We start from the raw sequence: 22,077 nt of genomic DNA, 5'->3' as shown, positions 1-22,077 counted from the left end.
GAATTATTAAAATTATGCGGAATACCTGCAATCCCGCGCGGACATCCAGACAGGAGGCGGATGCGTGTCAAACTCGCTGTCGGAGAGGAAAGAGCGACGCAGATTGTATCGGTGTGGGCTATACGGTAGATACTGTGGAAAATGAGTAATGGAACCGTGTCAGATATTTCAGTATCGGTATCAAAATATAGGTATTTATGATAACACTACCATGTAGTTTGTTTCTCCAACTTTGAGTCCATAAATTACGCTAAGCTCCCTCACTGCCTGATCAGCTCTTCAACCCTGCTGCACTGGCGGCTTTTCCCGGTTCAGATATCAGGGCTTTTATTGGTCCCTTTACGATCTAATCTTTATTGGCTACTGAAATGCCGTCAAAGGTTTGAATATCAGTTCAAATTGTGGGCGTACTCAGTAACGAACTATGATTTAAAAGTAACGAAGTAGATTATTTTGCTTAATTTGTACTTAAGTACAAGTAAAAGGACAGCTTTAAAAATATACTCAAAAAAGTACAAGTACCCGAATAAACTACTTAATTACAGTAACGTGAGTAGTTCGTTACCTCCACCACTGTATTTCACATACTACTTTTTATACAAACTGGAAGGCAACATAGGCAAGATATACTGCACAATATATGTTTTCATTCAAAGCTCAAAAACAAAGCTAGAAGACATATTATGCAAAAGACACTATACATGAATAGTATGATGATTTCATTACTCAATACCAGTTTAATCTGTGTTTGTCTACATGCGATGACAGCATACCTGATATGGTCATAGTCCACTCCCTCAAAGAAAGGGTTAGTCTTGATCTCCTCCACTCCAACAGCTCCAATTCTGTGCTCGCTCTCACAACAGAACCTGGTGGTAAACAACAAAACAAGGTGAACGGTGAAGAAAAAGAGACTGCTTAAAATTAACCATGTCTCAAAATGTAGGTTAGCAGTATGGTTAATAAAAGCAAAATGCACTGGGTTGAATGAAGAGCTACAGCTAAGATAGAGTACAAAATAAAGGCAAAGAATCACAGCAAAAATAAAGAGGAGAGGGAGAATGATAAGCAGTGAGAGAGCTAAACCTGAGGATCAGATCCTTGGCCTTTTCTGAAATTGGGACCTCAGGTGGAAAGGTCAAAGTTTCCCGCCAGTTCATCACTTTCCTGTAAGTCTCCTGAGGCGTCTCAGAGCAAAATGGAGGGTAACCTGAAAAACACCCACACAAACACTTAAGCCATATATCAAAATAAACAAACTAATTTTATTTACAGACCAAAAATCAATTCACCTATCAGCATTTCATACATAATGACGCCCAAACTCCACCAATCACAGAGCTTGTTATACCCATTTTGCATGAACACTTCTGGAGCGATGTAGTCAGGGGTTCCAACAGTGGAGAAGGCCTGAAAAAAATTAAATAATTCTCTTTTACTTACTGACACAACACAAAAAACATTGTGAGATGTAATGGATTACACAAGAGCACATAGTAACTCTTCTACAGTGCTTCTACAATCATCAACTACCATATTAACAACACATTAATTTCACAATAACTTTCTGAAACACTGAATCTATCTGTACCCACCCACTATGTGTAGTATTGGGTCAAGAGGAAACTCTTACCAACTGTCTCCTGTTTCGCTTCCATGTTTCTGCTTTCCTCTTTGAGTTCATGTTCTGGAACGCTGAAGAAAAAAAATTGGTATAAATAAGTTACTGCCACAGAATCAGCTATGCAACCCCTTCATTATTTCATCTACAATACCATTCAAATGTTCTGGGCCAGTAAGATTTTTTTCTAAAGAAATTAAGACTTTCATTCAGCAAGGATGCATTAAATAAATAAAAAAATGAGAAGAAATTTATGTTACAAATTTTTTCTATTTCAAATGAATGTAATTGTTTTGAACTTTCTATTCATCGAAGAATCTAGAAAAAGAATAAAGGATTCCATAAAAATTAGGCAGCACGAGCAGAAAATCGTGACATTAGAATGATTTCTGAATAATCATGTGACTTTGAAGACTGGAGTTATGGATGCTAATAAGTCTTACTGAAGTCACTAGGAAGGCTGTGATTAAAGTTTCTGTAGAACTCTGTGCGATGAGCTTTCTTCAGACCAGTGCATAGGCCGAAATCAGACAACTTGACGTGGCCCTGAAAGAGCAAAATGACGTTGTGAATGAGAATCACTCATTAGATCAAGGCTATGTGACCTGCTAGGCTATTAGATTGAGCTTTAAGGTTTCACGTTCATGTCAGAGTTGCCTATAGGGAGGTCACAAGTCAATACTAAAAAATATAATGTAATAATATCAGTCTTTATGCAGCATCAGTAGTACCAAGTGAAATTTAACTGGTATTGTTATTGGCATTCACAATTTAATATTGAGACAAACGCCTAAATTGTTCTGAATAATGCCCTACTTCAAAAACACTTTATTTTGCTAAAAATAATTGACATGTTTTTAAAGATTTTGACGATTCTATTCGAGTACTGTTTTAATATATGTTTTTACTCTTGAGTCCAGCAGGAGATTGTCTGGTTTGATGTCTCTGTGGATGAAGCCCAGCTGGTGAATGGAGTCAATAGCCAGCACAGTCTCAGCAATATAAAACTGTGTGGCCTCCTCCGTTAAAGTGTCTTTCTTCATCAGTAGAGTCATCATATCACCTGGGCAAACACACACACATACATATATCAGTCATCCTTTGGAGTGGTTTTAGCACCATCTTTTTGATGGTAAAGTTTCTTTGAAATGATCTGACATATCCTGCACTCACCTCCAGGCAGAAACTCCATGAGGAGGTAGAGGTTCATCTTATCCTGAAAGCTGTAGAACATCTTCACCACCCACAAACTGTCTGCCTCTACAAGGATGTCCCTTTCTGCTCGAATATGGCCAACCTTGAACAGAAAACAGAGACCTGTTAACAAGGCAAAGAACCTTAAGGCCTGGTTTCACAGACAGAGTTTAGACTAAGCTAGGATTAGGCCATAGTTCAATTAGGACATTTAAGTAATTTTTATTAACATGCCTTAGAAAAAAACATTACTGGTGTGCATCTTGAGAGAAAACAAAGGCACTGATATGTTTTAAGATCAATCAGTGCAAGTTTCTTTCAGTTGAAACCGCTCAGATTTACATTTAATCTGGGACTAGGCTTAAGCCTTGTCTGTGAAACCGGGGGTAAATGTCATGTGTGGACATACGTGATTCCATCAGCGAAGACTCACCTGTTCTTTCTCAAGCATATCAGCCTTACCCTAGAATAATAAAGAGGATTTTAAATGTGGTAAAATACCACAAAATAGACTATCATCCTTTTTTTTTTTATGAAAAAAGTATTTTATGGTCACCAATGCTGTAGCTATTTGATCAAAAATATCTGTAAAAACGCTATTATTGTAAAATATTGTAACAATTTAAAACAACGTTTTTCATTTGAATGTTTTAAATTGTAATTTCTTTCTGTTATGTTAAAGCTGAATTATCAGCAGCCATTACTCCAGTCTTCAGTCACATGATTCTTTAAAAATAAGTCTAGGAAGCAATTATATATTTTTTTCAGGATTCTTTGATGAATAGACAGTTCAAAAGAACTATAAATCTTTTGTAACATTATAAACATCTTAACTGTCATTTTTGATCATTTAAATGCGTCCTTGGTGAATACATTTTTTTTTTTAATAAAAAAAATGGTAGAGTATATATATATATAGCCTGCCTCGCAACTAACATATATGTGCTAAAAGTGACAAAACTTTTGAATTCATGGAGTCTTTAACAGAAAGAAGCTCATACCTCTCCGAAAGCTCCTCGGCCAATCACTTTGAGTGACTCAAAGTCCTCTAATCCAAGACGTGTTCGTTTGAGACGAAGAAACTCAGTCTCTTTCCTAGCATGCTCAGACCGCCGGATACGCTTCTGCAGGACCAGAAAAAGTAGAAATTAAACCGACCGATCACATGAAATAACATTCTGAACTTCTGTGTGTTTAAATATTTATAAAACCACCAGTATTTAGATCAAGACGTTTGTAATGTAAGCAGGGCATGGCTTTCAGAAAAAAATAGCAGTATTCCAGAAAAGCTCACCTCTTCATCACCTAGGCCCTCTTGATCCATGACCTTCTCCAGCTTCTGCTGTCTGTAACAGATAAAGGATAACTTTTAGACATGTGATGAAACACTAGCACCAAGAGGCAGAATTGCTTCATCAGTCAAATGAAAGGTGTGGTCGTCTAGTCTGACATCATTTCAAGAGGGACGGAAGAGATACCATAATAAAGGGCACCTGGAATTTGGGAGGTTCTTAAAGAAAGATCTCGTCTCACCATATTCACCCAAACCTACAGTATGTGAAGAATTACATGCATTTGTCCAAATGCTTAGTGATTCATTTAGACCTGGCGAACCTGTTCACTAGCGAAAGTTTCAAAACTACATAAGAGAAAGTATTGCAGAAGTCCTAAATATTTCTCACTTATTTCAACCAGTACGTGGGCTACAACTAATTTTCAATGGAAAAATAAAGTGTATGCCTAAAAATAACATTTAAAAAAACAAAAAGGTCTCTTGCTTTTTTGGTTCTCACCTCATTTCCCTTTCCTCATGCTGTGATATTAGGTTGCTATAAAAATTCTCCAGCGTTACTTTGGCCATGGTGACTCTTTCCTTAGTGTGGTTGCTCATCGAGGAGCAGGACATCTGACTTGTCATCGCCATGGTCAACTGGACAGAAAAACCATGTTGCATCAGAATGGGCAGAATTTGACATGTTTATAATTACAAGAAGATACAACGTAGAGTTCAGGTTGTCTTGACACTTGAGAAATCAGAGCTTTGAATTTGACATGGTTAGATACAATGCCTCCTTGTATTTAATCTATGACAGGGGTTTTTAATTTGTCAAATGCCACGGACACCCAGATATGATCACTCCATTACCAGCTTCACAGGGGCAACTTGTGCAGGTATTCAGTGAAAGGCAGCATTTAACTTTAGCTACAACATTTACACTGCAAGTCATGGTCCTTTAACACTCAATCTTCCACTTCCCAGAAATTCCACGCCTGTAAAGTCTGACTGGCCCTTTGTTGCACTGCGGTCAAGCCAGCCGCGCTTTGAAAATGCACGGTCAAGCCAGCCGCATTTTTTTTTTGTCTTGCGCGTGTAGTTGTGTACTTACGGTACGGGTGCTGAGAGCAGTCAAAATGCATGTAAAGAAGCTGTCATACCGACGGTTCCTTTATAATTAGCTTACCGGTATTTTACATTTTATTTTTAGTTTGTAAATACATTATTTTTGTACATAAACAAAAAAAAATGCGGCTGGCTTGACCGTGCATTTTCAAAGCGCGGCTGGCTTGACCGCAGTTTTGTTGCGCCGTGGCCAAAACAAGCGTTAAATATGTACATTTACTTTACTCTGCTTGGAAACTCAAACAAACGCTATATTTGTCTTCTGACTCAATTTCCACAGCTGATGTCACTGAGACTGAGGTCTGGAAAGAAGAATTTGCAGACAGCAAGGGGAATTTTACTCTGAATAAATCGTGTGATTAATAAATCGAAATGAAACAAAGTTGACAACGAAAATCAGAACGCAAGTCATAATGACATAAGCATGTCATCTGTTGAACAACACTTAATGCTAATAAAGTCCATCATGGAGAAACACGCCAGCCCAAAAAAAAAAAAAAAAGCAATAAGGAAAAAGCAAACAAACACTGTAAACACGCACTAAAGTTTGTCAGTGCAAACCCACGTTTTCAGTGGGTTTGTTTATTTAGCATTTACGCAATTTTAATAAGCAAAAACAAGGCTAATAAGTCATTATAATTCTAATAATTACAGGCCTAAAAACATGAATGAAAAGAAAAAATCAAGAACTACTCTCAGTAGTGTAGTAAGACTGTCAGTCTGCTAGCAGCAGCCGCTAACTGTCTGTTCAGACTCATCTGCTCTCGTATCAAAGTGTGAAACGACTGAAATCCTGCTTAATTTCTAATAAGAGCTCAAGCGACTTTGGCAAAGTATGAACAACTACCAAAAACAAAACTATTACTTACTTGTAAACTATGTGTTAGTTTGAAATAAAACTTATTTGCTTACCTTCCACTCGACCTCAAACTGACTTGCGCTAGTAGACGACAACGGACATTATTTCCTTCTTCCGGGTTTGTGCTTGAGTGGAAAAGGAACAAAACAAAAGTCCCCTTTCTGTCGTCTAAAATTTAATTTCTAAAATTAAATAAATTTTGTCAACCTTTATTTAATTAATTGCCCTACTGAAAACTATTTTTCTTCATTTCATCATTTCATTTTTTTTGCATCCCCATTTGCTGAAACAGCAAAAGAAAAACCCACAATAGTATTATCACGACTTATAAAAAGAAGAAAAAAATTAGAGAGATACTGATAACGGCAATCAGAAGAGAGAACTATGTAAAATTTACGTCACTCCCAGACGCTGTATTAGAAACACCCTCGCAATAGCGTTTTTGGTCAGATTTCTGCTCATTTGTTAGAGATCATATCATGCCCAGCTTTCAACTTTGTTTTGAAAATGTTTTATTTGGTTTTTTCACTTACGACATGTCATTCCATAAGGAATATTATTTGATTAATTTATTACTTTTGCTGGCAAAGTTTAGTATACATAAATGCAAGTACGGCAATTATAAACCATTGTTTCTCATTTTGAAATCAGAAGTTAAACAATACCTAAAACCTATTTACAATTTGATAAACAAGAAAGCTGTTAAGTGTATTAATGTATGTCTGAATTGTTATTTTGTTTTTTAGATTTGCATTTGCGTTTGTAATTTGTTATTTTGTTTTCAGAATTGTGATTTGTTTTGCACTTCTCGGCCACCTTAATACACACACACACACACACACACACACACACACGCACACACACACACACACGCACACACACAATGACAGATTACATCACTTTTAAATATTAGATGCATGCTTCTTATTCTTAACATGGCTTTAATATTTTTAACTGAATGCTGATATAATTTTTCATACTTTGTTTTCATAGTCTGTAAAACTATCATAGTCTATAAAACTAACCCAAACTTTGACCCATTTTTTTCTCCCAATCAAGAATCAAACATCTTCATAATGAGGTTTTGTCAGATTTAGCTCAGTTCTTGGGACAATATTGTCCTCGATCTATGTAGCTATTGTAGGTATGTACACACAAAGGGAAAAAAAGAGATATGAGATTCAGGGCATAGTTATCTGACTTGAGAACAAGGCGGGACAAACTGGAAGTCCCGCTCTTTTTTAGAGTTGAAGTAGAGGCTTCAAACTTCCCGTACTAGATGCTTCCACTTTTCAGTCTTTCAAGCTCTCTCTCTCTCCCTTTCACTCCATCTGTCTGTATTAGATGACATACTCAAGAACCATCTAGGAGTATCAAACCATCCTTTTTTTCTATATATATTCTGGAAGATCTATTTGTTGCCTACATTGAAGATTTTTAATTAAAGAGTCAGAAGGTAAGAAAACTACATTATCTCTCAAATATTCTCTCAACAGAAAGTCAGTACAAAACAACACAGGCGACAGCTGTCTAATGGTTTCTTTATATAGAGTCACTAGTTAATAAATCATTTGTTTCTAGATTTATTGTTAGCACCATTCATGAGATCTTCTCTGAGAAGGAAGTAGGGAGACCATGTGGCACATGGCATCTATAGCCGAAAGCAGCAATAATTCACAACAGAAGCAGCTCAGAGAACAATCACACAATTGTATATAGGTTCACATGGATCTTTATACTGTTTCTCCATTTAATCATATAGTAGAATTATTGTATATTATGCATTTCTCATATAATTGTAATGGCTGCTATTGTACAGAATACGATGCGTATATCTAGATTCTTTCATTTGACTAAGAATAAACTTACATTTGAATATTCCTTATTTACAATGGCACTCATGGTTGATATGGATTATAAATTGGGATATTCATCACTGAGCATTTTCTCACTCTTATACTCAAATACTCACACACAAACTACATATTTGTAAGATTCACGTGTGATGTAGACAGGATGTGGGGTGAATTGAGGTTGAAGTGATGGAATAAGCTTGAGTATTCGATAATCCACCACGTTTCCACTATGCAGTGAATTCCTGTAGCAGTTTCATTTTTCACACATTCAGAGCTTCAAAAGCCACTTTACTGCTTTAAAATACGTACGTAATACGTAATGGAACTTTGTGACCTGTTATACCATTTCAGTGAATGTTGATAGAGGTATTTCTTGAAGAGTCTGTTCTTGTGAGATATCACAAAGTGTATCTTGAGTTGGATCACTGATATTGTTCAACTGAATTTCTCAGAATGTGACGTCTTCTTAGGCAAGTTACCAGAAAATAACAATAGATGATGTTTCCTCCCATATAATAAGTATAGACCATTAGACTTTATAACATCTAGTGTTTTGACTCCTGTGTAAATCTTTGTTTTACCCACAAGGCAATAGAAACTACAGCTTGCTGTGAGTGAGAGCCACATGTGTGACTAACTATAGTCATATAAGTTAGTTCCTGTCTTTGTGTGAGAACATCCTGTTTGATGACGATAATCACACAACATTTTTAATATCAATCTTTTTATTATAGCTAAAAGTAAACACTTGTGACCAAATGGTCACATGTCTGCAAACACTGGCATAATCCCTTGAGTGTGTGTGTACCTACTTAACCATATTGTGTGTGTGTGTGTGTGTGTGTGTGTGTGTGTGTGTGAATTACTGTCTCTCATACTTTGCCTATGTTTTCTTTAATATATATAAACATAGACTTTTGCAGTCCTTAAATGGATTTACAGTACATGTATCAGGATTATGTCTTGAGCTACTGTATGTGGTGTATAGTCTCTGTGAAGATTCCTAGCATTTATTACAGTATCTGTATTTGGTAAGTCTGCGTCATGCATCTCTTTGAAACCACAATAAACAGTACATGACAACATGAAGCATTACTGAATATTATATACTGTTTTCATGTTAGACGTGACAATCATTGTGATTATACATTTTTTTTTTACTAATGCATTCTTGTATGCTATTAAGTTTAAAAAGAAAAAAATTTAAACAAAAACAAAATATTGAACTTGCATTAGCAACAGTAAATAACACAAAGTCAACAATACTTTGATAAATATAATTTCAATTCCAGCCAAACCCATGCTTACATTTGGCCAGCCAAATATTTATCATCTGACATGGTTCATGATTTTCATCTGTCAAATATTTTATAGCAAATAGCCTATTATATAATAAAGACTAATGAGAGATTTCTTCTTATTTATTTTTTACTTTTTCAACAAATAGTGAGGTGCTTACAGAAAATGTAAAATAAATTAATTAATTAATACATAATTAGGGGCTGTCTAATATAGGCCAAGACAATGTTTATGTAGATGTCCCTTGTCCCTTTCCAATTAACTGGGCATTTGCAGAAAGAACATTTGTCTATAGTTTTTGTTTTCATTTTAGATAAATTGTCTCTTAATAGCCAACATAAAAGATAAGGAATAGCTTAAAAGCAAACTGTATATTAAAGATTAAAATAATTTTTGACTCAAGGAAAAAATTCCCACTTTCTTTAGATATGCATGACTTAATGAATCAGGAAATTATAGGGGAGCGGGGTGAGTTGAGTTTTTACTTACAGTGTGTTTAAAGCGAGCACATGACAGTAATGGGTCCAACTTAAATATGTACATAAATTTCAGGATTTGGTGCATCCTTGGGAATAATCACTTTGGATCTAAAATAAACTGCTTTCAAAATATGGCTTTCCAAAAAAAAGTGGTCTTTTGGCTCAACTTGCCCGCAGTGTGGGGTAAATTGAGCCTAGGGAGAGGGTAATTTGAGCCACATGGAGTTAAACTGTGCCATTGATTATGCTGAAGTAAAACTGAACATTTTCCCTTCATGCTATATCAAAATTCAATAAAAATTACTTCTTAAAATCTATGTGTGAGCCTTGTGATGGACTGGCCGTTCATCCAGGGAGTTTCCCCACCTGTGGCTCAAGACGCTGGATTAGGCTCCAGCTCCCTGCGACCGTAATAAGGACAAAGAGGTCTGGATAATAGAATGGATGGATGGATGACTTCTTAAAAGTTTTATTTAAAGATACAGTTCACAATCTTGAAGTCATTTTTTAAATTATTTAAAAAATTTCAGAAAAAAATAAAGTTCAAACTCAAGAATTAAAAAAAAAAGACTGCAACTGACCTTACAGAACTGGGCTTATAGTACTCAACATCCCACTAATAAATGTTGCAGGGAAAATCAATTTCATAAAAACTTCAATGGCCAATTGTCATAAACAAGGCCTATTTAAAAATTTAAGAACAAAATCAAGTTCAAAACAAAGAACATAATCAAAAATGTTTGGTCTAAAATGAATGAAATATCATGTAGAATTACAGTAAAATAATACTTTATAATCATAAGAAGGGGTAAACCACTGGCTCAACTTACCCCTGGACTTTCGGCTCAAATGACCCCACTCCTACCATTTTAACAAACTTGCATCATCTAGCAGTTTAGAGTTAGAACATCATGCTAACATTATAGCATCATATTATAACTTCCTAAAGCACAAACACATGTGTGATATTTTTTTCAGATTTGTCTGTAATTGTTCAGACACAAGAAGCACGAGTCCTTCAACATACAAAAATCACTTTGAACAGCAAAAAATAATTTTTTTAACCTAAATGTAGTTACCAGTTATTCCATGGGCTTCTCTCCATCACATGGTTAATAAAATGGTTAACTCTTCATATATTTGAGGTCATATCACCAATTTTATTTAAGGTTGTCTAGAAACAAGGGGTGGCTCAACTTCCCCACAGGCTCAAATCACCCCACTCTCCCCTGCTTTGCAGAACAAGTGCATGCAGGTAAAAGCCCTGATCTTCTAATCTCATTACTTACCACAACACACACACACACACACACACACACACACACGTGTCTGGATTAGTATCCTTGTGGGGACTCTCCATTGGTGTTATGGTTTTTATACTGTACAAACCGTATATTCTACACTGTATATTCTTGCCCTATACACTAACCCTACACCTAAACCTACAGCTCATGTACACTTGTACGCAAACATGTACACTTATCCACAATCCCCTGGCTTCTCCCACATACTTTATAACCCCTTATCCAATTTTATAGCCCACCCATATTAAACAATCCCCCCAAATTATTAAACATTTTCACACAAGCCCTGACCATTCTTCAGTGCTCTAATGCCTGAATGTCGTTTTCTGCCATATAATAATATGTGTTCATGTATAAATGTACATCATACATAGAAAACTTTACAGATTTACTATTTTTAACATATTCAAGAGTGTTAAAATGGTGGATTTGTGCCAGGGCCTCCCTAAACACAGACACATGTTCACTCCTCCACACAGGAGTTAATCTCATCCCCTCCCCCGTCTCAGCAGGACACAGGTGAGCGCTGAAAGTAGTCTGCTAGTCTACTAGACTTTCTGAATGTCTGCTCACACAAGCTGGACAGCTTCACTAAGGCAACACAGAAACAAACAAATGAGTGAAGACTCTCTGACCTCAGGACACCACGTAGCTACACTTAGAGACTTTTGCAAGGTTTCTCTTTATCCCACAGTGGTGAGTACTTTCTCAACGACCACTTTCTGTTGGAAAAAAAGCGTGTTTGAATAAGGGTGTGTAGGGAGGTTCATTCTGTTTCAATACAGATAAAGTCTTGCATCAGACAGAAGTCATGTGGCCAAGGCTTGCTTCACAGGCTTAACTTCCCATTCTTTACAGTTTCTGTAACATGTTTTATTCACTTCATGCTTTATTTCACACCAGTTGTTCATTTTGGCAGTGGGTTGATGTTTTTTCAAGACTGAGTAACTTTTGCATTAACCTCTTTTCCATAGACATATTTTACATTATAACCAAACAGCTACAGACATTCGGTGATGGAATGCTGTTAAAGTACACTTCACTTGAACTGTATATCTCTTGTTTCGAGAGTTGACCACTAAACACTGAAGTTCTGTGCTTGCCATGCTTTTGGCAAGACTTAAAGTAGTCAGAGAATTCTGCATCAAAACCCAAATAAAGAACTGAACGAATACAGACATTTTCCCGAATAAGGCTACTGCCCGTGTCCTGCAATGACAGATTAAGACTTAAGTATTTCCTGACCTACAAGAACTGGCACATTTTTAATAATGTTTCACTGTCATGCTGAGAGTGCAAGCTTAAGAAAAATTGCATCAGCCATGCTATTTGTACTATACACACACATATATTATGTAAAAAAACTTATTTTGGATGTGTTTAATCATGATTAATCATTTGACAGCACTAGCATTTATGTATAATCATAACATACAGCTCACACTATGGTGTGTCCATCATCGCAAGCTTCATGCTTAATTACCCTTGTGAAAGAGAAGAGCACTTGAAGTGTGCACTTTAGTGTACTTCAAATTGTTAAAATAGTATATTTAAAAAAAATGTACTTGCAGATAATACAATATTAATTAAATAAAAGGCCACTCAAGTGTAATTCATGACTATGTTTCCTAAGTACACTTTTTAAAAAGTGCACTTTGTCAAATTAAAAGTTTTACTTTAAATTGTAAATAATTGTTTTAATGATCTTTTGCAATGCTTTAAAAAATACACTTATTTTGGTGTGTTGACTAGCACACTAAAGCACGTGAAGTACTTGATTACAATTTTAATTTGTTAATTAGTTAATATATTATAAATGTACTACACCGAAATGTAAAATACTTTCCCCTATCCAAGTTTAATATGAGAGACATTCATAGGCCAGCAATTCACAGGTTGATTTTCACAGCTCTGCAACACTATGAAAACATTGCTCTGTTTGTTTAAGTCAAAGAGGCTTGTAATACTTGGAGAAAGCTGTTAGCATAGGGCCATGCTAACCAGTAAAACCTTGACCTCCTGGTTGAGCATCCCGACCAGCTAACGTAGCTACAAAAGCAAGACTTTGGAGGCAGAGATATCATTCACCTGACCAATGGCAATCATGTACAGGAAACCTGTGTGAAAACAGTCAGCTGAATTTGCAATAGCATGACACTCTTCTTATTTCTGCCATATCTTTATATTTATACACATCTGACCTTTAATAAAACACTCTGGGAAGATCTGAATATATATTTAGTTTTTAGGTTACTACTCTAGTAGAGTTAACCTGCATGTAATTGCACCTCCCACATATTAAAATTATAGTGTATTTTTACTTTGTTTACTGTACAATAATCATGCTTTAAAAACACTAGAGCTTCAGAATACTGCCCACAACTAACTAACCAGCCTGAATATGATGATGAAGGGGGGAAATATGCACACAGACACTCACAGCTGTTTTATATCAAGGCTAATCTATCCATTTGATGTTTTTTAGCATGCAGTAATCTTTTTACCATTACTTTTTCCCTGCCTTCTCCTCGTCCTTGATATTTATGTGAAGGTTATGCTCCTGTTGCACATTAGTAAGAGAAATGTAGCAAGTGATTGTCACCGATCTCACTGCTCAAGCAGATTTGAGCATTCATCTGCAATTTATTTTCCAGATTTTAGACATTTTCACACTGGACTTTTTTCAGCAAAGCATTCATGTTTTACAATAATTTCAGTTGTCAGTAAAATGATAATTTATTCCAGAACCTTTTTCTGTGTTTCAGATTGTTTACAGAGCTTAACCTTACAGACAGTGTTCTTTGGAGGATTGTTAAGTGTTGTACAGTCTAAAATGGAACTACAGAAAACGTCAAACGGTCACCATGATCTCAGCCCTAACAGAATTCCAGAGAATGGGTACGTTTCCACACCAACACAAGAAATTAACTCAATTATTATCATGAATTATCTCAGAAAAAAAGTTAATGCTTTAAAAATTCACAAATTTTACATGACATCTTATCATTTAGCTTGTAACCTTTGCTGCTTTAAGCAAAGCTTGGTTTGAAAGTATGTTGGATATTCAACTTCAAATTCAACTAACTCAGGTGTTAATAGACTATCATTAAATCAAACCTCAGATCAATTTTCACTCACAAGTTTGTTTGGCCAATAATGTTATCTCAATCGTGAAAAGCGCTGTACAAATAAACTTGAATTGAATTTAATTGAAAACTTGAATATGATTGTTACATATGATTGTTTATTAGTATTATTCATATACTATTATATTTTTAATTAATATTTTAAATTAGCTTTTAACTTTAGATTTTTGGTTTCATTTTAATTTTAGCGTAATTTTATGTGCTGTAGTCATTTTTATTAGTTTTTTAAATAAAATATCATTTAAATATATAGTTTTAATTTCTGTTTTAGTTTTATATCAGTTAATTTTAGTACTTAAACTTATTATACATATTTTCATCTAATATTTTATTTTATTTCAGCTTTATAAACAATTAAATTAACTATTTTTTTTGTAATAATATTTTTTTTATTATAAAAACACGGAGCCATATTGACTGTTGTAAAAACACTTGTATTTGTTGCAGCTGTTTAGTTTGCCCCCTGGTTAACCGCTAGGTCATTTGAATTTGAGACCCCTGTTTTTAAGGCATTTATTAATACAACATTCACAAACCTGTTGCATTAATGCAATTACAAATAAGTCTTATATCTTAAGGGCCCTCACCTGCTAAATGGTCAAAAGGTGATTCAGTAGCTAATATGTCATTTCCTGCATTTTCTCAAAACATTTCCTATACAAGACAGATGAAACAGAACTCAAAACAGGGCAATTCAAACGTCATTGTTACTTTACATAAAAAAAACTATATTCCTTTTCCTTGTATTACAGATTTGATGCCCTTGAAAACATGACAGAGGGGGATAACTTCCTCCCCAATAAAAGCAATGGAAAGATAGAGACTCAGTTTACAGATGTGAGTATCCAAATTTCAGAGTTGACTTCACAAAAACTTACTGTATACGGCTGGGTGAAACTAATTGGAATGATGTAAAACACTCACAAATATAGACACTCCATATTACATTTAAGTATAATGTATAACAGTAGGAATAACTTCTAACTACTCCTTGTTTGTGGAGTTAATACACAGAAAAATTTAAACAACCATTTAAGCTAAAAGAACCTATTCAGATAAATAGATATACAATTCATGACTAATACCCCATTCATCTTTTATTCCAGTTCGAGGGAAAGACTTCTTTCAGAATGTCTATTTTCAACCTCAGTAATGCCATTATGGGCAGTGGAATTCTGGGACTGGCTTACGCCATGGCCAACACCGGAATCATCCTTTTTGTGTAAGTCAAACTACACTTCCAATTATTCATTTGCATTTGGGTTGATTTGTGCTATAAAAATAAAGGTTATTGAAGGTGTAATAATAAAAATGAGTTCTAGTGTTTCTTTTATGTCATCAACAAATAAGTACAGTGTGTAAATACTATTTGAGTTGAAGAGCCATTTCTGATATGTGTTACAAATGTAAACAAAACATTTCAGGTTCTAAGTGGAATAATGTCTCTTTTTGGCATTTGGCTGCGTTTTATTCATTAACTTCAGTTAGTATGCAGGGAATGCATGTGCTCTGTATGCGTGTCTGGGTTTGGCCTGACCAAGCATTAAAGGGATACTCCACCCCAAAATGAAAATTTTGTCATTAATCACTTACCTCCATGTTGTTCCAAACCCCTAAAAGCTTTGTTCGTCATCAGAACACAATTTAAGATATTTTGGATGAAAACCAGGAGGCTTGTGACTGTCCGTTTGACTGCTAAGAAAATTACACTGTCAAGGTCCAGAAAAGTATGAAAGACATCGTCAGAATAGTCCATCTGCTATCAGTGCTTCAACCGTAACGTTATGAAGCGACGAGAATACTTTTTGTACGCGAAGAAAACTAAAATAACGACTTTATTCAACAATTCGTCTCCTCTGTCTCTCCGCATCACCGTAACGCCATTTTGGAGAATAACCACTGACCTGACGATGTCTTTCATACTTTTCTGGACCTTGACAGTGTAATTTACTTGGCAGTCAATCGGACAGTCACAAGCCTCTCGGTTTTCATCCAAAATATCTTAAATTGTGTTCCGAAGACAAACGAAGCTTTTAGGGGTTTGGAATGACATGGGGGTAAGTGATTAATGACAAAATTTTCATTTTGGGGTGGAGTATCCCTTTAAGGCTTCTTTGTGTCCATCTACATTTAACTGTATAGGCATATCCAGCCATACTCCAGTGTGCCTCTGTCACATACACGTGCCAGTCACAACCAGCCTTACAAATGCTATGTCAATACAACCTCAAATATTTGCATGCTTTTTCTTGGCTGAGGTATCATGTAACTTAGAGGCCGCTGTGAGGATAAGTCGGGCAAACCCAGTGCTAAAAATTCATTCTTTCAATTTCACTGCCTCCATACCACGTACCATGTTCCTTACAAATCGAGTGCTAGGATGAATGATCAAGTTCTGACAGCAGACATAGTATAAAACAACAACTAAATAGAACTATGCTCCTTGATAGAACAAATGCATTTGCTAATCCTTGTGAATGACAGGGTTTTATTTGTGTAGGGAGCTTAAACGTAACTGTGCATCTATGATGTGACACCTGCACATGCACAGCTCACAGATCAGACCTGAGAGGGTTATTAATAGCCTGCTGTAATCTGTACTCAAATCAAAGCCTGTCTGTCTGTATATTTGTCTGTCTGTCTAGCTCAACTAGGCTTTTTAAGCAGCTTGTTGTACAAGAGAGAGCGAGAGAGAAGAAGAAAAAAGAAAAAAGTTTGCTAGTATAGTTTCAATCTCAACAGCTAAAAAAAAACACAACGAAACTTCTTGCCAATCAAAACTTTCAGTAATATGCAAATAGATACTAGGGGAAGTGTTAACTCATAGAACACGTAATGGATGGTTATTTTGTATACCTTTACTACCGAGACTTTTTGTGTGTGTGTGTGTGTGACAGTGTTGTTGTAAGTTGTACTCCAAAGAAATACACTCTCAGCTTGTCTAATGCGTCATTAATGAGATTAGAGGTTAGATTTGTGTCCCCTCTGTCATCTCCTTGTCGACTGGTGATAATATCCCTGATCAAACTGCAGTTTGTGCCGCTTAATCGTGATTACATTAGCACCTCTGAAAGACAAATGACTGGCTAATGAGTCTGACAATCTGTAAAACTAAAAGAGCAAGATTAAAATAATATTTTAAAGTCACCCAAAAATGTAAATTCTATCAACATTTACTCACCCTCATGTTGTTTCAAACATGACTTTCTTCTGTGGAACATAAAAAAGATATTTTAAAAATGTCTCAGTGTTTTTTTTTCTACACAATGAAAGACAGTGGGATCCAGTGTTGTTTTGTACCCCTTTGACTTTATTCAAAAACATATTCTTTGTCCTCCACTGAAGACAGAAAGACATACAGGTTTGGAACAACATGAGGCTGATTAAATTAAAATGAAATTTTTTTTGGTGAATTATCCTTGCATTCCAAATGGGAATTTGCTTTTTGCTGTTGTCGTTTATCTAGTTTCATTATTTGTGTAAACTGTTTGCAGAATCCTGTTGATATCCATCACTGTTCTCTCTGCCTACTCCATCCATCTGCTTCTGAAGACTGCAGGAGTGGTTGGTGAGAAACATTATCTCTTTTATCTCATAAGACAATCCTGATAACATCATACGCCATGTTAAAAATGCACCTTGACTTTCTTCTGAACTTTCTATTATGTTTGTCTGTATGTTTAGGCATCCGTGCATATGAACAGCTCGGGTACCGTGCATTTGGTCCACCTGGGAAAATCTTAGCAGCATGCATTATAACACTGCACAACATTGGAGGTAAAATTAAACGTTTTACTGTATAAATTTCAGTAGTTACTCACAATGTCAAAAAGACATCACAGCTGATAAATCAAATTCAGGGATAACTACTTAAAGCAATATGAGCACTGAATGCAGATGCACTAATGTTTCTTCATTTGATCCAACAGCAATGTCCAGTTACCTGTTCATTGTGAAGATAGAGTTACCTCATATTATTCAGGGTCTTATGGAACTGCCGGATAACTCAACGTGAGTACCAGAACATAGTACTGATGCGCTGAATATAGTGGGGTTCAAAATTGTAAAAGTTTTAAGATTCTGAAAAAGATGAAACCAATAAACATGATGTAAAATGAATGAGAACTATTGCACTATAGATTATGTACTATTTTAAGGTCACTAATCAAATAAGCAAATTTGTGGCACTGAGCATGTGAAATCCTTTGTATCAAAGGTTAGTTGTTTGCGTCCACTGAAGCACAATGTGGATCCCTCTTGAATTCTAAATAGACTCAGACTTTGAACCTCACTGTATTTCATTTTCATTTCATTAATAACTCTCTGTGTATGGCTAGAGAAGTGTCCATTCTGACTGCTCTTCATAATCATATCACTCCTTCTGACATGATATGTTGTGTGAAACATTTACTTCTCTTTGTCAGTGACTGGTTTGTTGATGGGAGGTGTCTCATCATTATCGTTAGTGTCACCGTCATTCTTCCCCTGGCGTTTATGAAACGACTTGGTAGGTTCCTGCCTCCTTTCCTTTCATTCTTTCATTTTGTTTTCCCCCTCTGTCATTTCTCATTCCATTATATTTCATAATAATCACAATCAAGCATTTACACATCTGCACTAAAGATCTATGTTGAGTGTCACAAACAACGCTTTTAAAATCAATTTCGCATAAGGGCGAAAAAGTTCCGGTGTGGTGTAGTGAAAGCCTTATTAAAGCAATACATTGTATCAGTATCTACCAGTTGAGCTTGAAAAATTATTAAAATTGGTATGGCATGAATAGTTACATGCATTTATCATGTATTTATGCATTTATTTTAGGGTATCTGGGCTACACCAGTGGTTTCTCTCTCACCTGCATGGTCTTCTTCCTCATATCTGTAAGTCCACTCTCAATCCACCTACATACAGTATTAATAATGACTGTTATGTGGTGACAAATAAAAGCATCTCTCCATTGTTTCTTAGGTTATCTACAAGAAGTTTGTCACAGAGTGTTCTTTAGAACACAGCTATAATGAAACTGGTGTCACTGAAAGCATATACAACTCTACCGATGACACGTGTGAAGCCAAATTTATAACCATCAACCCACAGGTTAGAGATATAAACTGCAAATCAGAAAATTATTATCATGTGTCCTTTTTGCTTAAGTGCAGTGAATTAATCAGTTAACTTCATGTTTTTTTTTTTTATTCATCATAGACTGCTTTTACCATTCCCATTATGGCATTTGCTTTTGTGTGTCACCCTGAAGTGTTGCCCATTTACACAGAACTCAAAAAGTAAGACTGGAATTGCACTTTTGTTCATTCACATTGGCTTTAAAAAACTTTTTTATGTATTGATATTGTTTTTTTGTCTCCTCATTTCAGTCCAAACAAGAAACGCATGCAAAATGTTGCTAATATCTCTATTATGGCCATGTTTGTCATGTATCTGCTGACTGCCATCTTTGGCTACCTCACCTTCTATGGTAAGCGAAACTTCACAAACAAACAAAAATACCTACACCTAGTCCTAGAACTATGGCATTTACAAAGTACCATGGTAAATAATAATCAAAGTACCAACATTTCAAGGTTTGTTATATTTGAAAATGTTTTAACAATCGCTATGTGTCTACATACATGTAGGAAAGGTGGATTCAGAGCTTCTGAAGATGTACAGTAAAAAAGACACCCTGATGCTGTGTGTTCGGCTGGCTGTGCTGATAGCAGTGACGCTGACCGTTCCAGTGGTCCTCTTCCCGGTACTTTCATTTTCCTGGTTTTCCTGGCTCATTAGTTATTGCTTGCATATAATTCCTCATAATCGTGCTGGTTGAGTGTTGACAGTGCCTTGTTTTTCTCCAGATTCGTCGTGCCGTCTTGCAGCTTCTTTTCCCTGATAAGCCTTTCCACTGGGTGCGTCACATCTCCATCGCTGTGTGCGTCCTCTTCTTTGTCAACCTGCTCGTCATCTTCGTGCCCAACATTCGTGACATCTTCGGCTTCATCGGTAAGTCAGATCTGCCACGTAGAGGATTTTAATGGTCACATTACTATAATTCAAATGCGGAATTGACCTGAATGATTTTTGTTTTAGGTGCCACATCTGCTCCCAGCCTCATTTTCATTCTTCCGGGAATATTCTACATTTGCATCGTCCCTGAAGCACAGGAGCCGTTGAAATCTCGGCCAAAAATCCAGGTGAGAATCAGACAGAATGTAAGTTTACTCTTACAGATCTATGGCTTCTTCTTTTCTCACATTCTTTTATGTTTTCCAGGCGATTGTGTTTGTGACACTGGGTTTCATCTTCATGATTATGAGCATTACGTTCATCATAATAGAGTGGGTCAATGGAAAGAAGACGTCGGGTGGCCACTGAAAGAGCTACAACTGGATTACAACACTTAAAAGACCAAAATCTAATACAGAACCCAAACTCCTGAACCTGAAACCTCTGGAACAGGTTCAGTTTCATTTACTTTGATAGCTATAAATTAATATAACTCCTTAATTTCAGTATGTCCAAAATAAAGTGGCTAGTTACCTAAATTCAAGATGAATGCAAAAAAGAGAGGTAACATATTGTCTTGACACATTAGGGTAATTATGCTCTAAGAACATTTTGAAAATATTTTATAAACAGGGGTGCACATATGTGGTACGCAGGTGTGCATGTGCGACCAAAATAAAATTTGCGCTGTGTAAATAAGTTCAGACCGCTCATTTGCATACCGACATGGTTGACAGCTGTTCTAGATATACAAACTGCAATACTGTATGAGATTTCTATTCGAACTGAAAGCATAAATCGAGGCTATCCACTGCCGTTTTCAAAGCACAATGCAAAACTGTGACATTTCCTTCACTAACGCTCTTCATGCGGCAGCGCATTTAGCCTACTTGCCGGCAACACGCTAAAATAAAAGCTTGTTGATTTTAAGTTTGAAAATGATGAAAATGTATATATATATATACATGAATATATATAAGTAAATATTAGCATTTTATTATCACTATTATTTTTTTATATAGTTATATTTAATGGGTCACACTATGTGCAGTGTGAGGACCAAACCAAACCTCCAGGTGCTCTTTTGAGAACCAGGCTGAAAAGCTTATGTGCACCCCTGTTTATAAATGTATTTTTAATAAAAGACAATTTTTCTTGCAAAAGTATTGCTGTTATGACTGGCAGATGGAGCTTCCTAAACTACACAAAACTGGTGGAAAAACTGTGAAACAGATGAAAATTCACTCATCTATATTGCCAAAATTGTAAACATGCAGTTTGAAGTCTACCTCCTACTACACAGAGCAATTTTCCGTTTTTATAACTCAGTGCATATTTTGGGGTCCAAAAACCTTTCATTAGTGAAAATTCTAGTTCAATACACATTTTTTCATTCTAAAAACTACTAACATTTAAGTGAAATGTTAGAATCCGATGATCCTAAACAACTTAATTTTATCATAATCATTATAATGTATTTGCTATGATTTTTGTCCTAAAACTAATCCTTAAACAATTTATTTTCAGAGTTAAATTTGATTTTGAATCCCACATTTTCAATTTGGTCTCAAACCTTTGGACCCCACTGTATGTGAATTTCAGTTAATATGATTCTTGATGAATGATAGGCAGTCCTATCATTCAGCAGTCCCAAAAACAGTTTATAACATTATTTAAATAGGAAACGTGTACAGTTTTGTGATGAATTTCATCAATATGTTTAAGCACAATGCTTCAATGTCAGATGAAGAACCTGAAGTAAATGTATTGTATTGGTACTTTTTGTACTTTCGTTACATAATCAAAGAAATGAAATCTACAGAATATGACAACATTTCTTTACTCTGTTTTAGAGAGGAGAAGGAACACAAATGTCTGAATACTAGTTATCTAGTAGTATTCAATAAACTTTTTC

The 22,077-nt window shown here is 35.6% G+C and overlaps 1 protein-coding gene and 1 pseudogene across 2 annotated transcripts; one reads left to right on the top strand and one right to left on the bottom strand.

Annotated features, from left to right (window-relative positions):
- The window catches only part of LOC107711980 (serine/threonine-protein kinase 38-like), a 10,858-nt pseudogene extending 4,633 nt beyond the window's left edge, over nt 1-6,225 (bottom strand).
- Nucleotides 6,226-7,401: 1,176 nt separating this feature from the next.
- Nucleotides 7,402-21,120, top strand: LOC107711969 (sodium-coupled neutral amino acid transporter 3-like). 2 transcript variants are annotated; one of them, XM_016517078.1, is made up of 16 exons: nt 7,402-7,531; nt 13,779-13,911; nt 14,912-14,996; nt 15,266-15,381; nt 17,654-17,727; nt 17,844-17,936; nt 18,089-18,170; nt 18,584-18,666; nt 18,981-19,039; nt 19,128-19,256; nt 19,365-19,444; nt 19,535-19,635; nt 19,796-19,911; nt 20,015-20,159; nt 20,247-20,350; nt 20,430-21,120. In XM_016517078.1, the coding sequence occupies exons 2-16, from the start codon at nt 13,847-13,849 to the stop codon at nt 20,529-20,531; spliced, it is 1,434 nt and encodes a 477-aa protein (XP_016372564.1). In that variant the 5' UTR covers nt 7,402-7,531; nt 13,779-13,846; the 3' UTR covers nt 20,532-21,120. The 2 variants fall into 2 exon arrangements, with proteins under 2 accessions (XP_016372564.1, XP_016372563.1); XM_016517077.1 differs by lacking the exon at nt 7,402-7,531 and adding an exon at nt 11,548-11,709.
- The last annotated feature ends 957 nt before the right edge of the window (nt 21,121-22,077 follow it).

Source organism: Sinocyclocheilus rhinocerous, unplaced genomic scaffold, assembly GCF_001515625.1.
Source record: "Sinocyclocheilus rhinocerous isolate Xijiao unplaced genomic scaffold, SAMN03320098_v1.1 scaffold1168, whole genome shotgun sequence".
NCBI classification, from domain to species: Eukaryota; Metazoa; Chordata; class Actinopteri; order Cypriniformes; family Cyprinidae; genus Sinocyclocheilus; species Sinocyclocheilus rhinocerous.
The sequence above is the reverse complement of the archived record's forward strand: the minus strand, read 5'-3'. Positions and strand labels throughout refer to the sequence as shown.

What these genes read in the sequence shown, in the direction of transcription:
- LOC107711969 (XM_016517078.1), top strand. Translation starts at nt 13,847, where the DNA reads ATGGAACTACAGAAAACGTCAAACGGTCACCATGATCTCAGCCCTAAC. An exon ending in TTATAACCATCAACCCACAG is followed by an intron (nt 19,257 to 19,364) that starts GTTAGAGATATA and finishes TATTCATCATAG; the next exon opens with ACTGCTTTTACCATTCCCAT. An exon ending in TGACATCTTCGGCTTCATCG is followed by an intron (nt 20,160 to 20,246) that starts GTAAGTCAGATC and finishes TTTTTGTTTTAG; the next exon opens with GTGCCACATCTGCTCCCAGC.